Genomic DNA, 23,622 nt, shown 5'->3' on the forward strand with positions numbered 1-23,622 from the left:
CTGCTCCCAGCACAAGGCTTGATGTGGGATGTGAGAGTGGAAGGACTGACCAGCAGATGCCATCTCCTTGCAGTGGAATTTCTCTACATTGGTGTTTTTCTATCTCTAGTAACACGGAGCTGAAAACCCTGCTCTCTGTTGGTGACTGGAATGTGGAACCTAGGGGTAAAACCTTGTATTCATGGTTGAGTCACTTCCAGATTATTCAGCTTCTTCCAAACACCAAGGGCTCTGAGTTTCTCCAAAGTGGGAGGCCCTGGGTACTCAGACCTCAGGTTAGACATCCCAGGACTCTTTTCTGACCAACTCTCCCTGAAGTCTATTCTTCCTCTGTCATAGCTCTTACCAAACTGTATTTTAATTGCCTGTTTACTTATCTATACCTTTCTCTGTATGAGCTCCTCCAGGGCAGAAACTATTTTATTCACCACTATACCCCAGCAACGTTGAATGAATGACTGAATAACCGAATGTGTGTCCAGGCAAATAGTCAGGAGGCTAAGAGACAAGACAGTATCCAGGAGCTCAGGCCACTACTGTTTCCTCCTATGTCCCCCTGAAGTGCTCCATGGGAGAATGCTGCCCTTGAGAGAGTCCATGTCAGAGGCTGTCACTGCCACTAAGATCATAATGTTAACTCCAGCTTCTCAGACATGGTGACCACTGCTGAGGACCATCAGACCTGCCTCCAGTTGGCCTCATGGTTTCTGAAGAAGTACAACTTTGATGCGGTGGACATAGATTGGGAGAATCCCAGCAACCACGGCAGCCCAGCAGACACCCAGCAGCTCTTCACTGTCCTGTTGAAGATGACTCACCCTTGCTGTGTCTAGATAACACAGTATCGGGCACACGGTGGGCCGGAATAAGGCCTCTATCTGCAGAGGGGTTCTAGGAGAGGCTGAACACACTCCAGCCTGTGTGCTTCAAATCCTGCTTTCTCTAGCACAAAACCAGATCTCTCTTTTGAGGAAAACTCACATTGGCTGAGTTATAGAGGCTGGTGCGAGACAGCATCATGAATGTTGACAGATTTATCGTTAGGAATGTAACTTTGAGCACCAGTGCTTGATTTAATACTCTTATTTCCTTTTCTTCCATGACTGATTTTTCTGATTATTCAATTCAATCACGTACAGTTTGTAGGGCTGGGAGCCATTTTTTTCTCCTTAATATAACTTTTCTTCTTTTCTATTTTTCTGCTCTAGACATTATTTGTTCATTTTAAAGCTTGCTTCTCAGAAGATGACCAAATTCTCCTCATTTCCAAGTTTTTGGGAGACAACTCACTCTTGTGCCCAGAGACTAACAACAGCTTTTGGACCGGAAGACTCTCAACTGAGCACTTCAGTTTCCTTCATGAGAACTGCGACCTCGTTACATGCTCACTGGTCCCCCCAGCCTGAGTCCAGTGTCCTCTGTTTCACAGGAAGTGTATAAGGCTTTTGAGCAAGAGACCACCCAGAGCAACAAGCCCAGTTTGCTGATTTCTACTGCTGTGTTGGCTGGCGAAAGTACCACTGAGACTACCTACCAGATTCCTGAGATGTCTAAATAAGTAGACTCCATGCCCAGGAGCTCCGGTTCAGAGTTAAGTGACCCCAAGATCTTTCCCACATACCAATGACCAATGCTCAGTTACCCTGAATAGACAGGGCTATATCTCGAAGGAATAAAATAATCTCAATGCCTAAGAAAGAGGCATGGGTAGCCAGCATAACAATGAACTTGTTTCTAAATCTATTTCCAAGGTTCTCCATAGTAAAAGACTATTTGGAGAAGGTTACTTGAGTTTCAAGCTTCTACAAGTCCTGAAGTTCTGAGTACAGGATATTGATTATGTTTGGAGTGCCTTCTATATACCAGGTGCTCTTGAGATAAAGGTCAAGAAGAATGGAATAAAGAATAATAATGCATAAGAGAATCCTTATGGCATAATTACAAACAGCACAATTGGTAGGGACTAAGAGCTTTAGGGGATGTGGGATAGAGAGATGATTTCCCTTGGGTCATTCCTGTCCTCTTGTGCCCTATCCCCACCACCTAAAGTACATGGACCTCATCAATGTGATGACCTATGACCTAAGGGCTCCGGGGAGAGCTTCACAGGAGAGGACAGTCCCCTGTTTGCACCACCCAATGACAAGGGAGACTACAAATACTTCAATGTGTTGGGTTAGGAAGTGGATTCAGCAGGCCAGTCCTAACAGATATCTTCAAAGCATGTCATGGGATCCCTGGCCTGGGACTGGAAGGGAGGCCAAGGAAGCTTGATGGACCACTCATGTTACCTACTTCCCTGTTCCATGACCAATTGTATCCATTTATCTTTCACAAAAAATGAAATAGAATACTGGTTTGGGATAATCCCGTAAATTGGAGAATTTTTTAAAATACCGTTTCCATTTATGCTGGGAGTACATTTCATGTTCTATCTGCTCCCACTATTTCTTCTTTGTCCCATCCCATGAGGTTTGTCTTTCTAACTTGAGTGGCTTAGGTGGCTGTAATAATGAGTCTGCTTAATGGTCACTAGCTGGGTAAACAGACTAGATGTGATTTCAGTGGAGATTTCAACCAAGAATTTCAAAATTGACACTGGACAGTCTCCCAGGTGGATATCCCACGCTCAAACAGTTATAAGCCCCATATTAAGTCAGTTGGGAAGACAGGTGGATGCATGGCTGAGCTCCAGTCATGTCCCAAATGCCAAATCCAGTATGCGGGGGGGGGGGGGGGGAGGGTGACAGAACATTTCATCTGTAGTTGACACTGGACCCTGCTGCCTAAGTGATGGACCTCTTCACCATGGATACCTCTAACACCCAATTCTAGAAGGAAGGGTGCTTTTTTCTTTCTACTAGGTTAGGTTGGATTGTGGGTGGAGCTTGACCAGATGCTGTATCTGGAGACACTGTGGTATTAGGCAGAAAATCTAAGCTGTTCCATGGCCTCTGGGAGCACACTCAACTGTGTCCTAATGGTATCTTCTTCACCTTGCCTCCAGAATTATGCAATGAAGTACTGGAAGAGCCAACATGCCCCTGATAAGAAGCTGATGGTGGACTTTGGGGCCTATGCCTGCACCTTCATTCTCACTAACCCTGACAACCACAGCCTGGATGCTCCGACCTCTGGCCCTGGGACTGCTGGGCCCTATATTCAGGAGGCTGGGACTCTCACCTACTTTGAGGTAATATTTTTAGAAAGCCCAGGGGACCAGGGAGACCCACTCTTCTTTGTTTCAAAGTTTGAAGATACATCCATGGAGAATGAATCTACATTCTTATTTTTAACACGGGGTACCCTGTTGTTGACTGCACAGAGTGTATGTGATAAGGAGAGAAGGGAAGAGTGAATGATTAATAAAATATCTTAAATTTTAACATTTAAAATAAATATGCACCTTTAATTCTAGTAGTAGCTGACACTTACTGAGTATAAATGGAGAGCCAGGCTCTGTTCTAAGTGATTTTTATACATCTCACTTAACACAACAAACAATAAGTTAACAACGTTCTCCCCATGTTACACCAGAAGTCACTGAGGCACAGAGAACTCAAGTAATTTGCTTAAGCTCACAGAACTAGTAAGTAGTAGAGCTAGGATTCAAATTTCAGTTGTCCAGCTCTCAAACCTTAACCATTATGCTCCATTATCCCCTTGTTAACTCTTCTGAAATCAAAGTCTTCAAATAAGAAGGACAGGCAGATTTATTTCAAAGAGAATCTGGGGCACAAGGCACAAAGAAGCTGCCTCATCAATTGTTGCACAGGTGATTATTGGCAGGCACAGGACTGGCATTCATGTCTCATCTTTTCATCTGATGTGTTCTGCTGTCCCACAGGGCAGGAAAGCAGGGAAAGGAGCTGGGTGAAACTGGAACCAGGTGTTCTTATTTCCAGTAAAGGGGAATAGAGTGGGGAGTGTATCCCAGGACAGAAGAGGAGGGAGAAGTGGCCGAGTAGAGCAGGGCCCATCTGAGTTGTGACTGCTCCTCCTGCATCTGCCCCAGTCTGCTCCTTCCTGAATGGAGCCACCCAGGTGTGGAACGCCCCTCAGGAGGTGCCCTATGCCTACAAGGGGAACCAGTGGATTGGTTATGACAACCCCAGGAGCTTCACCCTCAAGGTGACTTTCACACCCTTCCTTCTGCGTGTCTTGGAGAGGTAGAGAACCTACTCTACCGGAGTTTTTGAATTGCAACCTCAAGAGACACCTAAGGAACCGGCCCAGTTTTGATGGAATCCTATATTATTACCAATCTGGTGGAAAAATCCGGCGCCCGGTCAATGTCCCTATCGATGTCTTTGCTGACGAGATTTCCTTTTATGAGCTGGGTAACGAGGCTATGGACCAGTTCCGGGAGGACGAAGGCTTCATCAAAGACCCTGAAACACTGCTCCCCACCAGTGACTTCCACCGGCAGTTCTGGCTCCTCTTTGAGGACCCTGAGAGCTCCAGTGCTGCCCGTGGTGTGGCCGTGGTCTCAGTGTTGGTTGTGGTCATCTCCATCACAATCTTCTGCCTGGAGACACTGCCAGAGTTCCGGGAGGATAGGGAGCTGAAGGTGGTCAGGGACCCCAGCCTCAACACGAGCAAGACCGTGCTCTCCCACACCATGTTCACCGACCCTTTCTTCGTGGTGGAGTCCACCTGCATCGTGTGGTTCACCCTGGAACTGGTGCTCCGGTTCGTGGTCTGCCCCAGCAAGGCCGACTTCTTCAGGAACATCATGAACATCATCGACATCATTTCCATCACCCCCTACTTCGCAACTCTCATCACAGAGCTGGTCCAGGACACAGAGCCGAGCGCCCAGCAGAACACGTCCCTGGCCATCCTGAGGACCATCCGGCTGGTGAGGGTCTTCCGCATCTTCAAGCTCTCCCGCCACTCCAAGGGGCTGCAGGTCCTGGGGCAGATGCTGAAGGCGTCCATGCGGGAGTTGGGGCTGCTCATCTTCTTCCTCTTCATCGGCGTCATTCTCTTCTCCAGCGCGGTCTACTTTGCTGAGGTGGACGAGCCAGAGTCCCATTTCTCTAGCATTCCTGATGGCTTCTGGTGGGCGGTGGTCACCATGACAACTGTAGGCTATGGTGACATGTGCCCAACCACCCCCGGGGGGAAGATTGTGGGCACTCTGTGTGCCATCGCGGGGGTCCTCACCATTGCCCTCCCTGTGCCTGTCATCATCTCCAACTTCAACTACTTCTACCACCGGGAGACCAAGAATGAGGAGAAGCAAAACTTCCCAGGAGAAATCGAAAGAATCCTCATCATCAACAGCGCGGGCTCAAGAATGGGCAGCACAGACTCTCTTAGTGAGACCAGTGGCGGCTGTTCCACGGAGAAGTCCAGCAAGTGATCGGTCCAAGGCTTCTTGGGTCCCTGTGTGTTTCTCCCTCTCTCCTTCCCTCCCTGTCCTCTCACTCTCTGTCTTTCCAAAAACCAAAATTTACCTTTTGTGACCAACAGGCCATCTTTGACTGCAAGCTGTTTTAATAAACCCACACTGCTGCTGCACTTTCTAAGACGTTTCTTCTCAACTAACCATAGGAAGATTTCATTCTCCTTTCCTGTGCAGGAGGAGTTCAGGTCCCCAGACCACAGGTATCGGCATCACCTGAGGGCATGAAAATGCAGAATCCAGACCTACCCCAGACCTACTGAATCAGAATCTGCATTTTAGCAAGATACCAGATGATTTACTTGCACATTAAAGATTTTAAAGCACTAGTTTTGGTGTTCGTAAGAGGAAGCATATTAAAAAGCCAGGAGCTGCTGTGAGCAATGAATAGAGCTCAGAGTTGTATAGTGGTGATAATAATGTATTACTACGTGCGTAGCGTTGCATAAATTTTCCAAAGCACTTTTACCTACAATAATGCATGAGATAACTCATTTCATCTCAAAATAACCGGTAAAGCGGATTTGATTATTATTCCCACACTGCAAGTGAACAAACCAGGAGAGAGCAACTTACCTAAGGTCACCCAGAAACAGTGACACAGTCAATGCTGTCAAATCTCCTGCCTATGACCCTAGTGCTCTTTTCACTAAATGAAGAGGGTGTGTTGGAATTGGGGGAAGGGTGAGAGGAGTCTGTGGGGTCTGTCTTTCAGAGGATCCAGTTAGCCAACCTCTGGGCAGGGACACTCTTCCCTGGGGGCGCAGGATCTCAGCACAGCCTGAGAGGCAGTGCCTGCCTGTCTGCTTGCTCCTTAGCCCCTTCCTGGGACAGTGGACAAGAAACATTCTTAGATGCTTTTTACCCTGCCTATCTCCATGGATTTACAAGAAGACTAGGGATCTTGAATGTGGGGATCCCAGAGGCCTGCTCCAGGAAAACAGACATGTCCACCTGCCTCAGAGTTCAGTTCCCATGGAGGAATTGGCCAGTAGCCCGTGGGGCAGCTGGGGAGGGAAGAGCAGGGCCTGAAGTGTATGCCCAGAGGCCAGGCTCACCCAGGGTCAACGGTTGTGGCAGGCTGACCTGAGGAACTACCCTCCTGAGAGAGGAGCCTGCTCAACCCACCAAGGTCCTAGGACAGGGGAGTGGAATTGGGATTCCCCAAAGAACAGGGAAGGAAGCCTCCATTCTGTCCATCCTCATCCACCCCCTCAAGTAAGGAGGTCCTGTGCCTTCCTGGGACCCTATACCCAACCCCTGGCCACACTCCAAAGGTAAGTCAACACCAGAACAGTGCCCCTGGGCCATGGGTCTCTGCACAGCTCTACTCCACAACACACAATCCTGGCTGTATTAGTCAGGGTTCTCCAGAGAAACAGAACCAATAGGGTGTGTGTGTGTGTGTGTGTGTGTGTGTGTGTGTCTGTGTGTGTGTGTCTGTGTGTGTGTGTGTGTGTGTGCGCGCGCGTACACAATGGTACCTCAAAAAGATCATGGAAGAATTCGTATTATTTTTTAATTTTATTTTTCACAAACTTTTTGAAGTACCTGCACAATATGTGTATATACATATATACACAGATATATATACAACATATATATGGTAGAGAGAGAGTGAGATTTATTATAAGGAATTGGCTCATGCAATTATAGGGGCTGACAAGTCCTAAGATCTGCAGGGCAAGTATGCAGGCTAGAGACCCAGGAGAGTCAGTGGTGTAGTTCCAATCTAAATGCCGGCAGGCCACAGACCCAGCAAGAGCCAGTGTTTCATTGTGAGTCTGAAGGCAAGAAAAAACCAATGTCCCAGCTCAAAGGCAGTTAGTAAAGGGAAATTCCCTCTTGCCCTGAGGAGAGACAGCCTCTGTTCTATTCAGGCCTTCTACTAACCAGATGGTACCCACCCACCCTGGGGAGACACTCTGCTTCACTCAGTCTAAATTTAAATGCTAATCTCATCCAGAAACACCTTCACAGACACACCCAGAATAACTTTTTTTGTTGTTGTTTGAACAATTATCTAGAAACCCCATAGTCCACTCAAGTTGACACATAAAATTAATCATCACACTGGCACACACCCAGCTCCACACAGCCCTGCAAGACACAATGCTGCAACCACAGATGCCACCACACAACTTCCATTTCATGACAAATGGGCTGATATGGGAGAAAGCTGCTTCTCTTTTTTCTTTTTATCTTTATGTTTTAAGAAGTTAAATTTAGTAATCTTTAAATCCACAGCCATTCTAACAATCTCAATCTTTTCTTTCACTTTAATGCCAAGCTTCAATTTAGTACCGAGTCAGGCAAAGATCTAGCCTGGCCTTTACACAAGACATTACAGCCCTTAGATGCAGGCAAGCAAGGCTTCTGTTGCAGGCCCTGAACATCAGGATTCGGGCTTTGGAGAGTCTTTCTCACAATTTTCTAAGTTCCCTTCCATTCCTCCCCTTCAGGGCACTCCCATTCTCTACCCACACCTAACTCCCAAGTGAGTGGGGTTGACCAGATGTCCTGAGGAGCTCCAGGACTCATTTCTATGGAGTCCCACTGAGGCTTTCTGCCAGGTTCCACTTCCAGGATGGTGGCCTGCTGAGCAGATTGGTCCCACTGCATGCTGTGAAATTTCTTTTATAGGTTCACACAAGTTCAGGTGCCAGAATAGTGATGACACTCTGATTTGGGGTGATACGAAATTTTATATACACAACTTCCTTATAAAAATGGTTTGCATAGGACCTCAAGCACCCTAAAGGAGGCCAAGAAAAGAGCCCATATACATACATTCAGCCCCTGGGAAGCCACGTTGTCATAATCCTCTATACCAAAACCTGTCCCCACAGTGTGCAGGACACTCTGCCCCTCACATCAGCCTTCCAAGGTAGATATTATTACACCCACTTTGCTATGTGTGGAAACTGGTTCAGAGAAGTCCAGAAAGCAGTATAGAAGGGATTTGAATCTAGGTCTCTTTGATGCCAAAATCTGTCCCATTACACTGCCTGCCCAGATCATCCTAAGAGAAGAAGAGCTTCCACTGGAGCAAGGAAGGTGGGCTGTGGTCACACAGACATGCCTGGCACATTCCTGGGAACAAGGAGCCTGCTTCTCCTAAGGCCCCAGCTTATTTCCTCTGACTTTGTGTTCACTGAACAGGGCCACCTGCTGATTGTACACCTTCACATGCTACAAACACGTGGGATAATCAGACCCTAGGACAGGGTTGGCCAATGCCCCAAAGGCCAAGATGGAGTCACAGGAGCCTGCAGCCCCAGCCTTTCTCTTTTTGAGATTCTGCTAGGAAGAGTACAGACAGAGCAGGGCAGATATGAGCCACTCTTTTTCTTTGGCTAATCTGGTTACCCCTGCAGCCTTGGGAGGACTGATCACAATCTTCCGATGCCCAGAAAGCAGGTCTTAGCATTCAGGCTGGAGCAAGGGAGTAGAGTTGGAAAGGTAAGCACTCCACTCCCCATGGCACTGCTGCCAACAGGACAGGTGCCATGGACCCTGTCCACTGGCACTGGTCATCTGTTTCTTCCCCAGCAACCCTGGCTAGGAAAAGAGCTATGGGAGCCCCTCTCTGTGGAGTATACATAAAGCAAATGTATTTCACAGGGCCTGGTTTTCCAAAGCCTTGTAGTTTCAAACGTTAACCTTGCAAAAGACAGGAGATTTTCCCCAGGCTATAGTCTCTGTTGTAAGATAAAGAATTGTAACACAGCAAGGTTGCTGGCTCAAAGACAGACAGGTTACTGACTGATATGTAAAGATACTGGGAAATTGCTGTAAGAAGAGAATGTTTGCTAAGATCAAGCTTCTGTTGGTGGACCAACTTAACTTCTTGAAAATTGCATTATGGAATGTCACCTTGCTTGTTTTACTGAATGTTACCAGCTTCTATTGTTAAACTTGTTAAACTATACTTAGCAAAAACCCCACCTATGTTCTCTTCCTGAAACTTCCTGGTCTGGAGAATAAATGCAGGAGGAGAACCCCGATTTGGGTTTAATTTCCCAAATGGAAAGAATGCCTCTATCTTGAGGGTTCTGGGAGATTAACCCCTTTCCAGGGCTTCTCACTGCTCAGAAGAGATGGGCTTTGAGTGATCTTTTGCAGCTCCGTCACCCAGGAGAAAAGGAGTGACAATTCCGTGGGAGGCAAAGCAACACCTCTCTCCATCTGTCTGCACAGCCTCCTGCTTGCAATGAGATCTGTTGTCTATAGAGGAGCACCCGTGTGACTCACCAACAAAGAGAAATGAGAGAAGCCAGGAAAACAGGTAGGGCTGCCGAGGGGGTCAAGTGGGAGGCACAGAAGGAAAGATATCCCCCCTACCAATCTAGGAGGGCAGGACAGGCTCAGACAGCAAGGGAGAGCAAGGGACCAGGGAGGGCCATTGTCTAGACTTAGCAATTCCACTCCTAGGTATGTACCCCGGAGAAGCACACACATGAGTCCTGGGACACAGCTATGAGGATGTTCACAGCAAATTAATTTAATTGCAGAACACTGGAAACAGTGCAACTTTCCATCAACAGATGAACTGATAATACAGTGGAATATGAACAGAGGGGGATATTCAGTAGTGAAAAATGAATGGCAGCTTCAAATATTAGCATAGACAAATTCTGCTCATAATGTTAAGTTCTTTTAAAACAGCAAGTCACAGAATAGGATATAATTCCATTAATAGAACAGTTCAAAATCAAATAATATATATATTGCATACATGCTTGGTAAAATTGAAGACAAAATAGTGAACACAAAATTCAGGGCAGTGGTTTTCTCCAGAGTAGGAAGACAAGGGATGGGATCGGGGAGGTGGACACCAGCTTCCAGTGGTGCTGGGAATTGTTTTAGTTCTCAAGTAAGGAGGCAAGTACAAGGGTGTTTACTGTTGTTTGTTGTTTCCACATTTTAACATCTCTAATATCAGGATGGTTCTGCAATCTCCATGGTGATTGTGAGGAAGTGATTGTCCCAGACATATCTTAACCTTTCCTTCCTCTCTTGCTTTCAGTTTTATGTATACTCAAAAGTGATATAAGTCTGAAAGGCCTGTTGGTAAGACTCAAATTGTAAATGACATTATTACAAGAAGCCTTGGTCATTCAAAAAAGAGGAGTATACCTATTTTACAGATGGGACACGAGCTCAGGAAGGTGACTTACCCCAGTCTCCCAGTGGGACCTTGGCAGAACAGGGATCCACCAACCCACTTCTTTATGCAAAGCCCTGTCTGAGGCATGGGAAGCAGACAAAGCAAGTACAAGGAGACTGGGGCACCACAAGAACCCGAGACTTGCCGGGTTCTTACTACCAAGTTCCAAAATGCTATGGAGATGAGCACCAAATTTATGGGATTGGGAGGAAGGAGAGGTGGGGCTGGGCGAACCCCTGGTTTTCCAGCTTCCCTGTGCTCACAGCCCTTAGCTGGTCTTATCTATTGTCCAGACGTAAGCTGTGTCTGGCTCCCAGGCTTCTAGCCCCAGCCTCTGCCATGGCTGTACAGCTATAAACAGACCTTCCGCCTGGAATTCCAAGCCTTGCTCCCCACCAAGGACCATTCTTGTCTGAAGCTGCATCTCTCTGCAGCCCAGGCCTCCCCAGCTGCTAATTAATCTCTTCAAAGCCAGGTCCAGGATAATTCTCCATACCACATCTTCAGGAACTTTCTTCTTCTGGGCTTCCAAAAACAAATCCTTAATCCTCACGTGAGGGAGGTTATGAGTAAGGGCCCAGCATCCTTGTTGCTTGGACCACAGTTAATTCCTAGAGCTACTGCAGAGGAACGTCCTGAGCGTAGGGAGCAGTCTCTTTTGTTGGTAGAGGAAATTGCAGGCATGGGGTGGGGCACTGTTGAGAAAGGAAGAGGACTGAAGACCTACAACATCTACCATTTCCTCCTGCAAAGCAAAGTTCCTGACCCCAGGATGAGGAATTATGGGAGTCAAGTTATTCTTAAGAAAGGAGGGAACATGCCAAAGATTAGATACAAATTGGACCTGTGAGGAAACAACCTCAGAATCATTAACTCAGAGCTCCTGAGAAGATTGGGGGGCCTACAGGGAGATGAATTAATGGCTGACTCTTGACCAGCTTTTCCCTTGATGCAAGGTAGGGAAATTACAAAAAGATCATATCACTCCTTTAATTTTATGGTTTCCGCACAGTCAAGTAAGACTCGGTAAGCACTAGTCTGGAAGAAGAACACACAATAAAGACGTTTGCAGAGCACTTAGCCGTCCACAGTTCTTTACTGTAGGTGCTGTCTTCTGAGTCTCACACCTCTCCATTTTGCAGATCAGCAAGCCAGAGCTCAGAGCACTTAAAGGACCTTCTCAAAGTGTGAGGAGATGGGCAGACAGGGAGCAACTCCAGTGCAGCACCCTGTGAGCAGCACCCAGTGTGGGCGGCCCCTGGTCCTGCACAGAGGCACAGAGCCAGGGGAAGAGACAGGGCAGGCGCGCGAGTACTTATTACAGCTCTGGGGACAGATACAATGAGAGACGCATGTTTGGTAGCAGGATCTGTTCAGAAGAGGGATGCTGGGGCATGGGAGGGAGATGTGGGTCAGGCTTCACCAGGGAATTGGCAGTTTTGAGGGATAAACAGGTCTCTGCGGTGAAGAAAGAACAGGGAGCAAGAGTAAGGGTGGAGAAAGTGTCGGGGAAGGGGTGGGGAGAGAGGACCAAGCCATGGAAAAGAATGGGAGCAAACTACAAAGCCTGGAAACACCACAGCGTGTTGGGTGATTACAAGTATTTCAGTCTCACTGGTTGCAGGGCAAGGGGAGAGGAGCGACATGAGACTGGGGAACCAGGCAGCTGGATCTTGCAGGGCCTGGAGTGCTGTGTGAACGTACCAGCCTTTGAGAGCCACTGAGGGCCAGTGACTGATGGCAGCGAGATCTCTCTGGCTCCGGGGTGGGGTTGATAGGCAGAGGCTGTCTGGAGGGAGTGGGTTCCTCCCAGGCAGAGATGGGGACAGTTGTCCTTCCCATGACCCAAGAGCTCATGGTTTAGGCCTGGCACTCGTCTAAAGGAGGAGGAACTAACAAAAGAACAAACCTTCCCCCTGTGGGGACAGTTGGTCTGTAAAGGGAACTTCAAGGAGAGAGACCCTCCAGAGAGCAAGGAGTAAGCAAGTAAGGTATAAAACAGCTTGTAGACAGCTGAGGGTCAAACACAGTATAAGGCAGCCAAGGGGGGCTGTGGGGCTTCAGTGTGGGAGACCGCTGACAGGAAAGACCCGAGTGTTTCCTTGTTTTTTTGGGGGGAGCTGGCCGGGCGCTCTCCCCCTCCGCCCCCTCCTCCGGCCTGAGGCGCCCAGTAGAGCCCCTGTGGCCACGTGCTGTTACTGCAGGTTGTCTCTGGAAAGAGGGGAGCTGGGACTGAGGCTGAGTCGCAGTCACCCACTCCCTTTGCCACACCAAAATTAGCCTAATGCTGACTCGCTGACTACCAGCCCAGTCCCTCAGGGGGCAGCCACCCCTGTGGCAGGTCGTGGCCAGAGGTGACAGCTGGTGAAAAGGATGAGTCTCATCCAGGCTGCGTGGCTCTAGTCCCCTGGGAGTCAGGTGGTGGAGTGGAAAGTCCACAGACAGGTCCCCTCAGAGGCCTGGGATTCAGACCCAAGGGGACAATGAGTGACCACCAAGAATAGGGTGGAGGTGGAGTTAGTGCCAGGGTCCCTTTGCAGCCTGGGAGTCAATTGAGAAAGAATTGTGGAGCATCTATAACAGACACGGACATACACACATGCGCACACACACACACACACATGCACACACACACGCACACGTGCACACGTGGACATGCGCGCACACACGTGCACATACCACTTTGCAATCTTGGTGTAGCTGGATGCAGTGGGTTTTTGACTGACAGGCCAATTCCTTAGAAACTTTAATGAGCTAATTCAGACCCAAGCTGCTGATTAACTCCCAGGCTCACCTGAGCCCAGTAAAGCGAGGCAGGGGAAGTCAAGGAGTGAGCATGTGGCACCTTAATGAGGCCAACTCAACAGTCACTCAGAAGGCTAAGCGGGGGCAGGAAGTGGGCAGGTTTAGATGCCGCTGAGGACCAAGCTTCCTAAGAGCCCCAGCCCCAGAACCCAGGTTGCTCAGAGTCAGGAACCCATAGCTGTGTTGTGCACAAAGAGCATCTTTCCTGTGGGCCTTCAGCTCCTCTCGCAGAGCCCAGAGCCTAAAGACAGAAACGAAAGAAGCAGGATGGTGTGCATTTTGATTGGAGAAATTCCAGTGTATTCAAGAGATGGGGGTGGGACTGACCTTTACGCTCCCCTGAGTCCTGAGATACCAACCATACCATTTGAGTCTCAAAACACCCCTACGACCCCAAGTGGAATTCCAGCTTTAGGTAGCCCAATTTTCCAGAACGAGGAAAGAAACCCTGATGCAGCACACCTGGTCTCCTTTGCACACCTTCTCTTTCCTGCTTTGCCTGCTTTCAGCTTCGTTCTCTCTTTCATCATGGCTTCCTATGTCTTAGGCCAGGAAGAAAGGCAGCTAAGAAACATGTCCACACTAAGGGATTATTGGCTTTTGGTGCAACCTCAACTAGGAGTATTTGCATTTTAAAGGAATTTTCCAGAAACAAGTCAATGCTTAGCTTGAAGAAATAACTCCCTAGTGCTAACATTCCCAGCAGGCATAGGGGTGTTCTGAAACTGGCATAGTCCTTTCCTCACTTCTCTAATCACGGTTCACGGGCATCTGCCTTTTCCACCATAGCTGTGTCCCCCATGGCTACAGAGCAAAAACATTCTCGTTCCTTTGACCTGAAAGAGGAACTAGATTCCTCTCCTTGTTCTTGTGCCCACAGCGTTTCTGGTGGGGAGCTCTTTGATCGGTTCCTGGCACGGGGTGTCTCCAAGGAGAAGGATGCCAATCTGGTGATCCAGCAGGTCCTGCCAGTAGTGAAATACCTCCATGAGAACAGCATTGTCCACCGAGACTTAAAGGTGCCAAGGAGGGAGTCTGCAGAGGGAAACAGATGATGACCCTTTAGGAAGCTGCATGGCCATGGGGAGCCCAAGTTCTGTAAAGTAAGAGGGTTGGACTAGTTGACTCCCAAGCCCCTTCTGCCCTTGTATTTCTTAAACAAGCCATGGATGGCAGAAGAGTCATTGTGAATTTGCACCTCAGTCTTTTCCTAAACTTTTCACTCTGCCTCACCCTAGCAGAATACCAAAATAACCCAGTTTCTTGAACCCAGCCACAATCAAAATCAAACGCAACACATACTTACTGAGGGTCTCCATTGCACAGCATTGCACTTGGCTTTGGAGAGACCAGAGGTGATGAACCAAGGGTTGGTTCTCTAAAAACACAAACAGTCCTGGGGTAGGGGAGGGAGGTTGGTACATTAATTGCTGTAAGGCTGAGCAAAGTCAGGGCCATAAGCAAGGTACAGAGTGCTGGGGTGTAGGGATGAGGGCGCAAGTAGGAAGAAGGAGGGAAAATAGTGGAAGATGAGCTGTGCCTTAAAGTCAGGAGCCCAGGGCTCAGTTTTCTAAAGAAATTATACACTAAGGGGAAGGAAAGGAATACATGTTTCAGGTGATTTTATCCTACACTGCATGATATTTCTCTTCTCCTACAGCCCGAAAACTTGCTGTACTTCACCTCTGAAGAGAATTTCAAGATCATGATCACAGACTTTGGTCTGTCCAAGATGGAACAGAGTGGCATCATGTCCACTGCCTGTGGGACCCCAGGCTATGTGAGTGAGTCTGGGAGCAGAAGGGAAGTTGACCACTTGGCTACGTTCAACCACAGGGACATTATTCACAGAGGTGGTGATGGTGAGGAGATGGGGACAACGTCACGTACTATCCAGGTAGATCATTCACCGATGAGGTTTAGGGCCAGCCAATCCACCTACCTCTGGAAATACCCCCTACGGCTCCCAAATTCTACATCTTGAAAGACAGCCCACCTCCAAGCCCTGCCCACCTCCAAGCCCTGCCCATAGCCTTCCTGTACTTTGGCTCTCAGTCCTGCAGACAGACTTCCAGGTTTTATCTCTTTAGCTAGACCAGAGGCAGTAAGATCTGTGATCAGTAGAGAGCTGAGGGGTTGAAAACTAGCCCCTGTCCTTTCTCCCACCCTGGAGGAGACCTCAGCTCCCCTTCCCCCAATTGCTGGGAGCCTGGAAGCACAGGATGTTGAGTTTGGGCATGAGGAACCCAAATGTAGGACCCTAAATGTACACTCAAGGAAGCACTCTGGGACACTGGCAGAGGTGGGGCCTCCTGCCTGAGCAGCCCTGTAGGGCCCCCAAAAAGGTGAGAGCGGGCAGTGTTCCTAGTGAGAATATTCCTGGGATCCATGGGGGAGAAAGTGGGAACTCAAATCCCCACTCCTGCCCCTTTCCTCCCGGCCAGTCGTCAGCTGTGTGGGGTTGGGGAGTGGGAAGCAGAACCCGACTCAGGAAGGGGGGCCACTCACCAGCGGGTGTTGAGTCCCACTGGGCACAAAGCCCTGGTATCTGGGATAAACACGGAGGGCAGCTCCCTACTGCCCCAGGACTCCCAGAGACAGATGTGGCTCACGTCCTCATGGAACTCTCAGTGAGAAGCTGCCCAGAGTCTGATGGGAGAGTTACTGCCTGCCCTCTGGGAGCTCCTAACCTAGTGGCAGAGACTCGGCCTCTGCCTTCTGGGAGCTCTCATGCTAGTGGGAGGGAGACAGCTTCTACTGTGAAGATCTCCGAGCCAAAGGGAGAGACACAGTCCTTGCTCTGGGGATCCCATATCTGAGAAAGAGACCTAGGCCCTGCCTTCAGAGAGAGCTCAGTCTGGTGGGGGAGATGTGGCCCTGGAGATCCCCAGTCTGGATGGGGGAGTCATAGACCTTGTCATGGGGAACTCCCAGTCTGATGGAGAAGTTACAGTCTCACTTTGCAGGATGGTTTAGTCTTCCCAGGGGAGACACACCCTCTGCCCTTAGGTAGTTTTCAGTCTCATAGAAACACCACCATCCCATGGTCTTGCCCAGTCCTCTTCTTTGAGATTCTTCCTGACCTTCAGCCCCTACCCCATAGCCCTCTACTCTTGCCCCCAGCCCTGACTCTGCATTTGGTTTGCTGTAGCTCCAGAAGTGCTGGCCCAGAAACCGTACAGCAAGGCTGTGGACTGCTGGTCCATTGGCGTCATCACCTACTTATTGTGAGAAGAGGATGGCATTTGCTTGGTTCCTGAGAAATCTGAGAGCCTACTCACTCTTTCTTCTCCCCTGTCCGTCTCAGCACCTCCTCCAAAGCATGTGCATGTGTATGTGTGCACATACACACACGTGCGCACACACACACTTATGCACACAGCTCCAAAGGCTCTTCCATCCTGACCTCCACCAAGTTATAAAAACAGAGCCCAGTGTGACCTGCTGCTCAGACACTTGGCACTCCTGCTCCTGCACCCCACCCCTGTGTACTGCATGTGAGTGTGGTATGTCCCACTCTGTGGAGTGAGAAGAGAAAAAGAGAGCGTCAGAGCTGGGCTGGGAAGCCAGATGGACCCAATGTTCCCACATCCCAGTTTTTTCTCCTGGTGACTCAGTCCAAGGCAAAACAATGGCCTGGATGAGGCTGGCCAGGCTGCTCCTTTTCACTCCTCAGCACACATCCTCATCGTCTCCCTTTCCTAACCTGCTCCTCATCTCTTCCCCAACATTCCTCCTCCCCTGCAGCAAACGCTGCTCTCAGAAGGTAACGTGCTACCAGATGCTTACCCTAACCTGGTGCGAGTTCAGTTCTCTACTTCCTCTATTTATACTAAATAATTATTCTCATTCACTCATTTATGCAACAAATATTCACTGACTGTCTACCCTGCATCAATCCCCCGGCTAGGTGCTAAAGAACATAGTAGTGCACAAAACAGCCTAAATAAATCCCTCATGAAACTTACACCAAGTGGACATTCTACCATCCTTCTCAAAGATACTTTGTGCAGCATTCAAGAACCAGGGGAAGTGCAGGGAGAGGTGGTCAGGGTTTAGGGGAAAACGTACTAAGGGGCCTTCTAGGGCTGCCTATTCCAAGCCTTGGCTCCTGCATAAACACTTTGTGGGATCTGTACCATTCCTGAATCAGACGCAGACTGATGTCCTGGTCACACCACTGGTCTGGGACCCTTGTTGCCCACGTGTGAGTACAGGAGGAGGCTGGGGGAGGAGAGAGGTGGGCTCAGGGAGGACAGGGTTGTTGAGCAGCACACCTCCTTCCTGTCCCACTGCAGGCTGTGTGGGTATCCCCCTTTCTATGAAGAAACTGAGTCTAAGCTTTTCGAGAAAATCAAGGAGGGCTACTATGAGTTTGAGTCTCCATTCTGGGATGACATTTCTGAGTCAGGTAAGACCAGTGGGTGAGACGGACAAGATAACAGGCTCCAGGCAGAGGCTGCCAAGAGAACAGTGCTGAACACAGGATGACGGCCTGGGCTCTTCAGGATCCCCAAGGATCTTACAGAACAGGCTGCCAAGGAGAGTAAAGAAATCTTCATCTTGTTCAAAGGCCAGATAAATTATTTGTGTCTAAATTTTGTGCTTTTGTTTTCTGGAGGCAGAATCACAGTATGCCTTGTGACAGGTGGGGTGGGTCAGTTTAGATGAGAGGCTAGGAGGGCAGAGGCAGCTGGGGGGAGCCGGACAGTGCTTCAGGCAGGAACGGCAAAACCAAGGGGTTAGATACCGGGAACAGAGCATGCAGTTTCTCTATGTGTGAGAAGACAATCGTCACATGCTTGTTGGCCCATTAAGTGGAAATTGGAGCTGCAGTAAACCAGCTCTCACGTGTGCCTGTGTGCCAGTGCTGGCCCACATTTTGGTGCAAATGTGACTAACGATGCTTCTGCAGTGCTGTGTGGGTGATGCTACTCAGAGCCTCTCTTCTTTGGTGCTTTTTGGTTTGAATTCTTTTCTCTTTTAAGACTCTTAAAATTGCCTCTTTGGGAGATTAGCTAAAGATGCATTCACTGCCATCCACCAGCCTGGAAGTGAATTTCCATCAGTCATGAAATCTGGTCCTTAGTTGTGTCTTTGCTCCCCTTAGCCAAGGACTTTATTTGCCACTTGCTGGAGAAGGACCCGAATGAGAGGTACACGTGTGAGAAGCTCTTGAATCACTGTTGGTGAGTGCGAAACGGGGTGTGCTCTGGCCCTCGTGTTGTGGGTCCCCAAACCATGCATTCCTAGAAATCTGCTTGTCCTGAGCCCTTTGCTGTTGCAACATGCAAGGAGCCTGCAACTGTGCCTCAGGTCCAGGTGGAGATATGAACAGCATTTCACTCAGCAGGTTCTGACCTAATTTTTAGCTGTGGTCATTTACAAAGCACCCCCACCCCCAACCTCTTCCGTTTGTCCCCAGGCTTCCTGTGCATGTCTACTTGCTCCCTCCTCAAGAAAGAAAACACCCTTCCCAAGAACCCATCCTGGAGAGCATACTGGGGAGATTCTGAAATCTGGGATTGCTTGCAGACTCTGGGCACTTAACTCCATCAAACTGAAGGAGCCATTCCACTCCTATGTATCTGCCCAAAGGAAATGAAAGCCTAAGTCCACACAAAGACTAGGGCATGATTGTTCATAGCAGCTTTAGTTGTAACACCCCAAAACTATAAAGAACCCAAATGTCCATGAGCAAATGAAAGGATAAGCAATCTGTATAATATCCATACAATAGAATACTACGCAACCATAAAAATGAATGAACTACTGACAAACACAACAACATGGATGAATCTTTAAATAATTCTGCTGAGTGAAAGGAGCTGGACCAAATATATAAATATATGTACTGTATAACTTATTTATACAAAATTCTAAAAAATCTCAACCAATCTTCAATAATAGAAAGAAAATCTGTATTAACTGTGAATTAAGATGAGGGAGCAGATGGTGGAATTACAAAGGGGCTTGAAGAAACTTTTAGGCGTGATGGGATGTTCACTATCTTGATCATGTGATGGCTTATGGCTATATACTTATGTCCAAACTTATCAAATTGTACACTTTTAATAGGTACAGCTTATTGTGTGTCAATTATATCTAAATAAAGCTATTTTTTAAAAAATCACATAGGACGTGGCAATTGCAAAGTTTCGTCCAGGGTGCAGCCTCCATCATGCCAATGGGCTCCTTTCTGTACCCCAGTGCCCCGCTCAGTGCCAGGCACATGGGGACACAACAAACACTGCTGAACTTAAAATTAATCAATCGATGTTGGCCTATGTGACTCACGTGGCCCAGGAGAAACCTTTCCTCCTGGCTTGGTCACATCTGCCAAGGTGTTTGAAGAGCACCCACAGCTTTAGGATAATTAATCTAATTAATATTAACGACCTGAGCGGACCTGCGAGCAGAGTGTACCTCAGCCCATTCCCTGTTCCTCCCTCCATCTCCTGCTCGCAGCCCCTTCACATGACTCACTCCTCAGAGAACCCCAATATTGGTCCTGAAAGAAGGGGTGACCTGGCACGCAGCCGAAGCTGCCTCTGCCCCAGCACATGCACATGCTGCCGGGTGGGGCCTCCCCCGGGCAGGGAGGACAGGCACAGTCCCAGGCACAGCCCCAGAGGGCAGCAGGGTGAATGGCAGGCATTCTAGGTCCCTTACCCTCTAGGAGCTAGTCTCTTGTCACCCCTCACAGGACAAGGCCAACCAGGTAACCCTGAGGGGGAAGCCACAGCAAACAGGAGGCACAAGAGGAAGAGAAAGGCCGAGGGGGCGGGGAGGGCATCACTCTCGGGGAACAAGAGGGCATCCTTTATTGATGGACTCATTAGCTATTGATGAGGAAGGCCTTTGTGCTGCCCGGTTGCTTGTCCCGGGAGCTGAGCTGTGAGGGGGCAGGGCAGTCACAGGGAGCCACAAGCACTTTCTGAGCCAGAACTTAGTCCTTGACTCAAAGAACTGGTGGGGTGGCCACCAGGCTCTCTGGGGCACCAAACCCCCCTGAGATGGAGGTCCACAGCAAAAGGAACAAAGCACCAGGCTGTCCACCATGAGGAACAACCCAACATGGCCCAAAATACGCACAGTAAAGCCCCTTACAGAGTGAAGGCACTGCACGTCCTCGAGTTCCTGTGAGCAAAAAGCCTGATTTCCGTAGGTTTAGCTGATTGTCACCCAACAGCCTCAGAGGACTGGGGCACAGGGCTGGGCAGTTTTATGAAGGAAGTCCAGGGAAGAGATGGGGACTGAAAATGGGGTGGTGTCACAGGAAAGGCCCAGTGAGGAGCAGGAAGCTCCTCCAATGTGGAGCGGCCACGACGGTGAAGCCTGTGGATCCCAAAGACGACGTCATCCCATGTTCAGTTGTTGTCAGGTAACAATCATTCTAAATCTCCTTAGCGCTTTATAATGTACAAAGCACTTTAAATTCACTACCTAGAAATGACCCTTTGCTACAAAAGTGGATAGAGAACATATAGAGGACATTGACTCAGAAACATGACAGCCGTGTTTACTAGGTGCTTTCTCCACACCAGGCATCGTTCTAGGGGTTTAATGTGTGTGAATTCGTGAAACCTCACCACGACCCCGTATTCTCTATAACACTGCTGCTCTCATTCCCATTTCGTAGGTAAGGAAACGGGGGCTCAGAGAGGTTAGGTAGTTTGCTCAAGGTCACACAGCTAGGAGTTGAGCCAGGATTTGAACCCAGACAATCATGCCCAGAGCCTCTGTGCTGAACCCCTGTGCAGTCCTGCCTCAGAGAGATTAGGGGATATGCTCAAGGTCACCAGCTCGCAAATGCTGTAAGACCCAGCACCAGGTCTTCTAACTCCAGTGCAGTTTTATTCCATCTCTCTGCCTCTCCTTCTTGCTGTCACCCAAGGACAGTGAGGGCAGCCCTGTGGGGGATGAGGGAGTCTCCTCCCTGTGGAGGGAGTCCTTTCCAACACTGGCTGTCCTCCAGACCACAGCACTCCCAGGGAGCTTGGAGGAGGTCTGGCTGAAGTTGGAGAAAGGGCTACTATATAACAGGTCAGTCAGGCCAGCATTCTGTCCCCCAGGTCCAATGGGACTGAGCCAAGCCCCATCTGTATCCCTTACCCTGGTCCTTCCCACAGACAGGTGGGTGGAGGCCCAGGTAAGAAGCTCAGTGCCAGGCAGGAGTCAGTCACTGAGGAGCCCAGGAAAGCTGTGCCTGACTTCAGCACCCAGCAATGGCAAGGTCTTCTATGAGCAGGGAACAGTGATGAGAAGACATGAGCCCACCACCACCACCCTCTGGTGCTGCATGTTATCACCAGCTTTAGGAAATATGCTGAGGCGGTAGCTAATTCGACCTCTGGGCCAGCAGTATCTGATCTGTGCACCCCCCCAGCCATGCAGTTGGAGGTTGTCCTTTCCTGAGTTCCCTTTGCCCAGTTTGCCCCATTACCCTGCACCCTGTACCCTGCCCACTGATCATGACTGGATCCTCTCTCTCAAGCCTCCTCCAGAGACAGAGGTAGTCAGGGTGATCCTGTTTCACAGAAGGGTAGGATTTCTGAATCCCCGGCACCGGCTGGGCATACTCCTTCCCGCCAGTCTCTCTATTTTTCCTGAGACCAGCAGATCCCTCTGCCACAGAGAGCTGACCCAGCTGCAGCACCCGAGGCTCACACAGGCTGAAGAAGACACACCTTCTCCTCCATTGCTCCTGCTGGTGAGTTCTTGACCATGTTTTCTCCTTTGGCCCACACCTCGATCTCAGCAGCTGGATCTTAACAATCATATCGAAGGGCCCCAAATGTCTCTCTCCCAGAGTTCCTGAGCATTCTGGGGAAATTCAATAACAATAACTTCTTCTAGGAGAAGAAGTTAATTATTTGGTCAAAGAAGCTCTCCCTAATCCCCACGTGCCTTTGCCCCTTTATTTAAAAAGGCTCCTATTAAGGGCCAGCATAGCCACATGGAAGTGGTCCCCAAACCCCTGCCCCAAAGCTCCGGGATGGTACCCCTTCCTCTCAGAAAGTTGGATGGGATTCACACCAAGAAGAAGATGGTGAGCAGGGAGCACCCCCTCAGGGTCAGGACCCCAAAGGAGAAAGCATTGCTCTGCAGTCACAGATGAGCACAGAGCTGGAGTCCCAGGCCCACATCTGCCTGGCAGCCGAGCAATCCCAGACTAGTCCCCTAAAGCATCATGCAAATCGCTGTGAAGGAATAGCTAACATTTCTCCAGGGCTTACCATGTGCACAGCCAGGATTTGAGTTCAAGTCAATGGGTTCTTGTCTCAGAGTTCTCAACCACTGCTCTATCCTGCCTTCCATCCACCCTACCGCTCACCAAGCATCATCACGTGGCAGGCCCGAAACCTGGCATACCCAGCAGTGGGCACATCCTTCTCCATTCCACAGCTGAGCAAGCTGCAGCTCAGTGAAATTAGGCAGCTAGCAAAGGCCACATACTCCTAAGAGGTGGAACAGGGGCTCAGCCAGTCCTTCCTGACCAAACCTAATCTCATCACCGAACACATGGCACCTGAACTGAGAAAAGAGGGTGTGGGACTGAAGAAGCACTGAGCTCCCATGGTTCGGTGGCCCTGGCCTGCAGCCCCCTCAAGTCCTTGGTTCCCATGCAGGGACCGTGTGGTTTAGTGGGGAAGGCCCTTGGCCAGGAGGCCATGGCAGGGTTCAGGTTGGGGGTCTGTAGCACTAGATGTGTGTTCTTGGGAAGGTCACTTGGCCCCTGTGATGCAGTTTATCCATCCGTAAAATAGAGATAACATATTTCAGCCTCACACAATTATTGTCACCTAGTGAGATAAGTGAAAGTGGAATCACTTTGAAAAGACAGAACCACAGTACACTGCCGGATGTCCTTGTCATCTGTGACTAAAGTAAGCCAAGGATGTGGCCACCTCAGATTTCGCCTCAGGCTGAGTCCCTTACCTCTCTCCACCCTCAGCCTGCCTGACTTCAACGTTCTTAAATTGAAATTGAAGCTAGAGTGGACCTGAGGATGGAATATTTTAGTCTATGTCTGTGGATGTCCAAGCCCACTGGGCATGCGCTCCTAACCCCACCCCCACCACACATGCGCGTGCACACAGACACACACATGCACACACACACACATGCACACACACACACTTATTTACTTACTTCCCACCTAAAATGATTTTTTAAGTAAAATTTCCCTATAAACACCATGGACTCGAGTCAAAAAAGTTTCAATGGCTGGTGG

General features: G+C 49.2%; 3 protein-coding genes across 3 annotated transcripts in view; all 3 read left to right on the forward strand.

Annotated features, from left to right (window-relative positions):
* The window catches only part of CHIA (chitinase acidic), a 53,201-nt gene that overhangs the window by 1,469 nt on the left and 28,110 nt on the right, over window positions 1-23,622 (forward strand). The window contains 3 exon segments of the mRNA XM_063105809.1: window positions 110-175; window positions 644-827; window positions 1,430-1,554. Coding sequence (XP_062961879.1) covers window positions 110-175; window positions 644-827; window positions 1,430-1,554 — 375 coding nt within the window.
* On the forward strand, window positions 3,017-5,368 carry LOC134383266 (potassium voltage-gated channel subfamily A member 10-like). The gene is made up of 3 exons (XM_063104154.1): window positions 3,017-3,302; window positions 4,016-4,131; window positions 4,214-5,368. The coding sequence occupies exons 1-3, from the start codon at window positions 3,017-3,019 to the stop codon at window positions 5,366-5,368; spliced, it is 1,557 nt and encodes a 518-aa protein (XP_062960224.1).
* On the forward strand, window positions 14,186-22,850 carry LOC134383267 (calcium/calmodulin-dependent protein kinase type 1G-like). The gene is made up of 7 exons (XM_063104155.1): window positions 14,186-14,404; window positions 15,046-15,169; window positions 16,537-16,612; window positions 17,684-17,796; window positions 18,496-18,574; window positions 21,981-22,098; window positions 22,674-22,850. Exons 1-7 carry the CDS (start codon window positions 14,186-14,188, stop codon window positions 22,848-22,850), a joined length of 906 nt encoding a protein of 301 aa, XP_062960225.1.

The sequence above is a fragment of the Cynocephalus volans genome, chromosome 8, assembly GCF_027409185.1.
Source record: "Cynocephalus volans isolate mCynVol1 chromosome 8, mCynVol1.pri, whole genome shotgun sequence".
In the NCBI taxonomy this organism is placed as follows: Eukaryota; Metazoa; Chordata; class Mammalia; order Dermoptera; family Cynocephalidae; genus Cynocephalus; species Cynocephalus volans.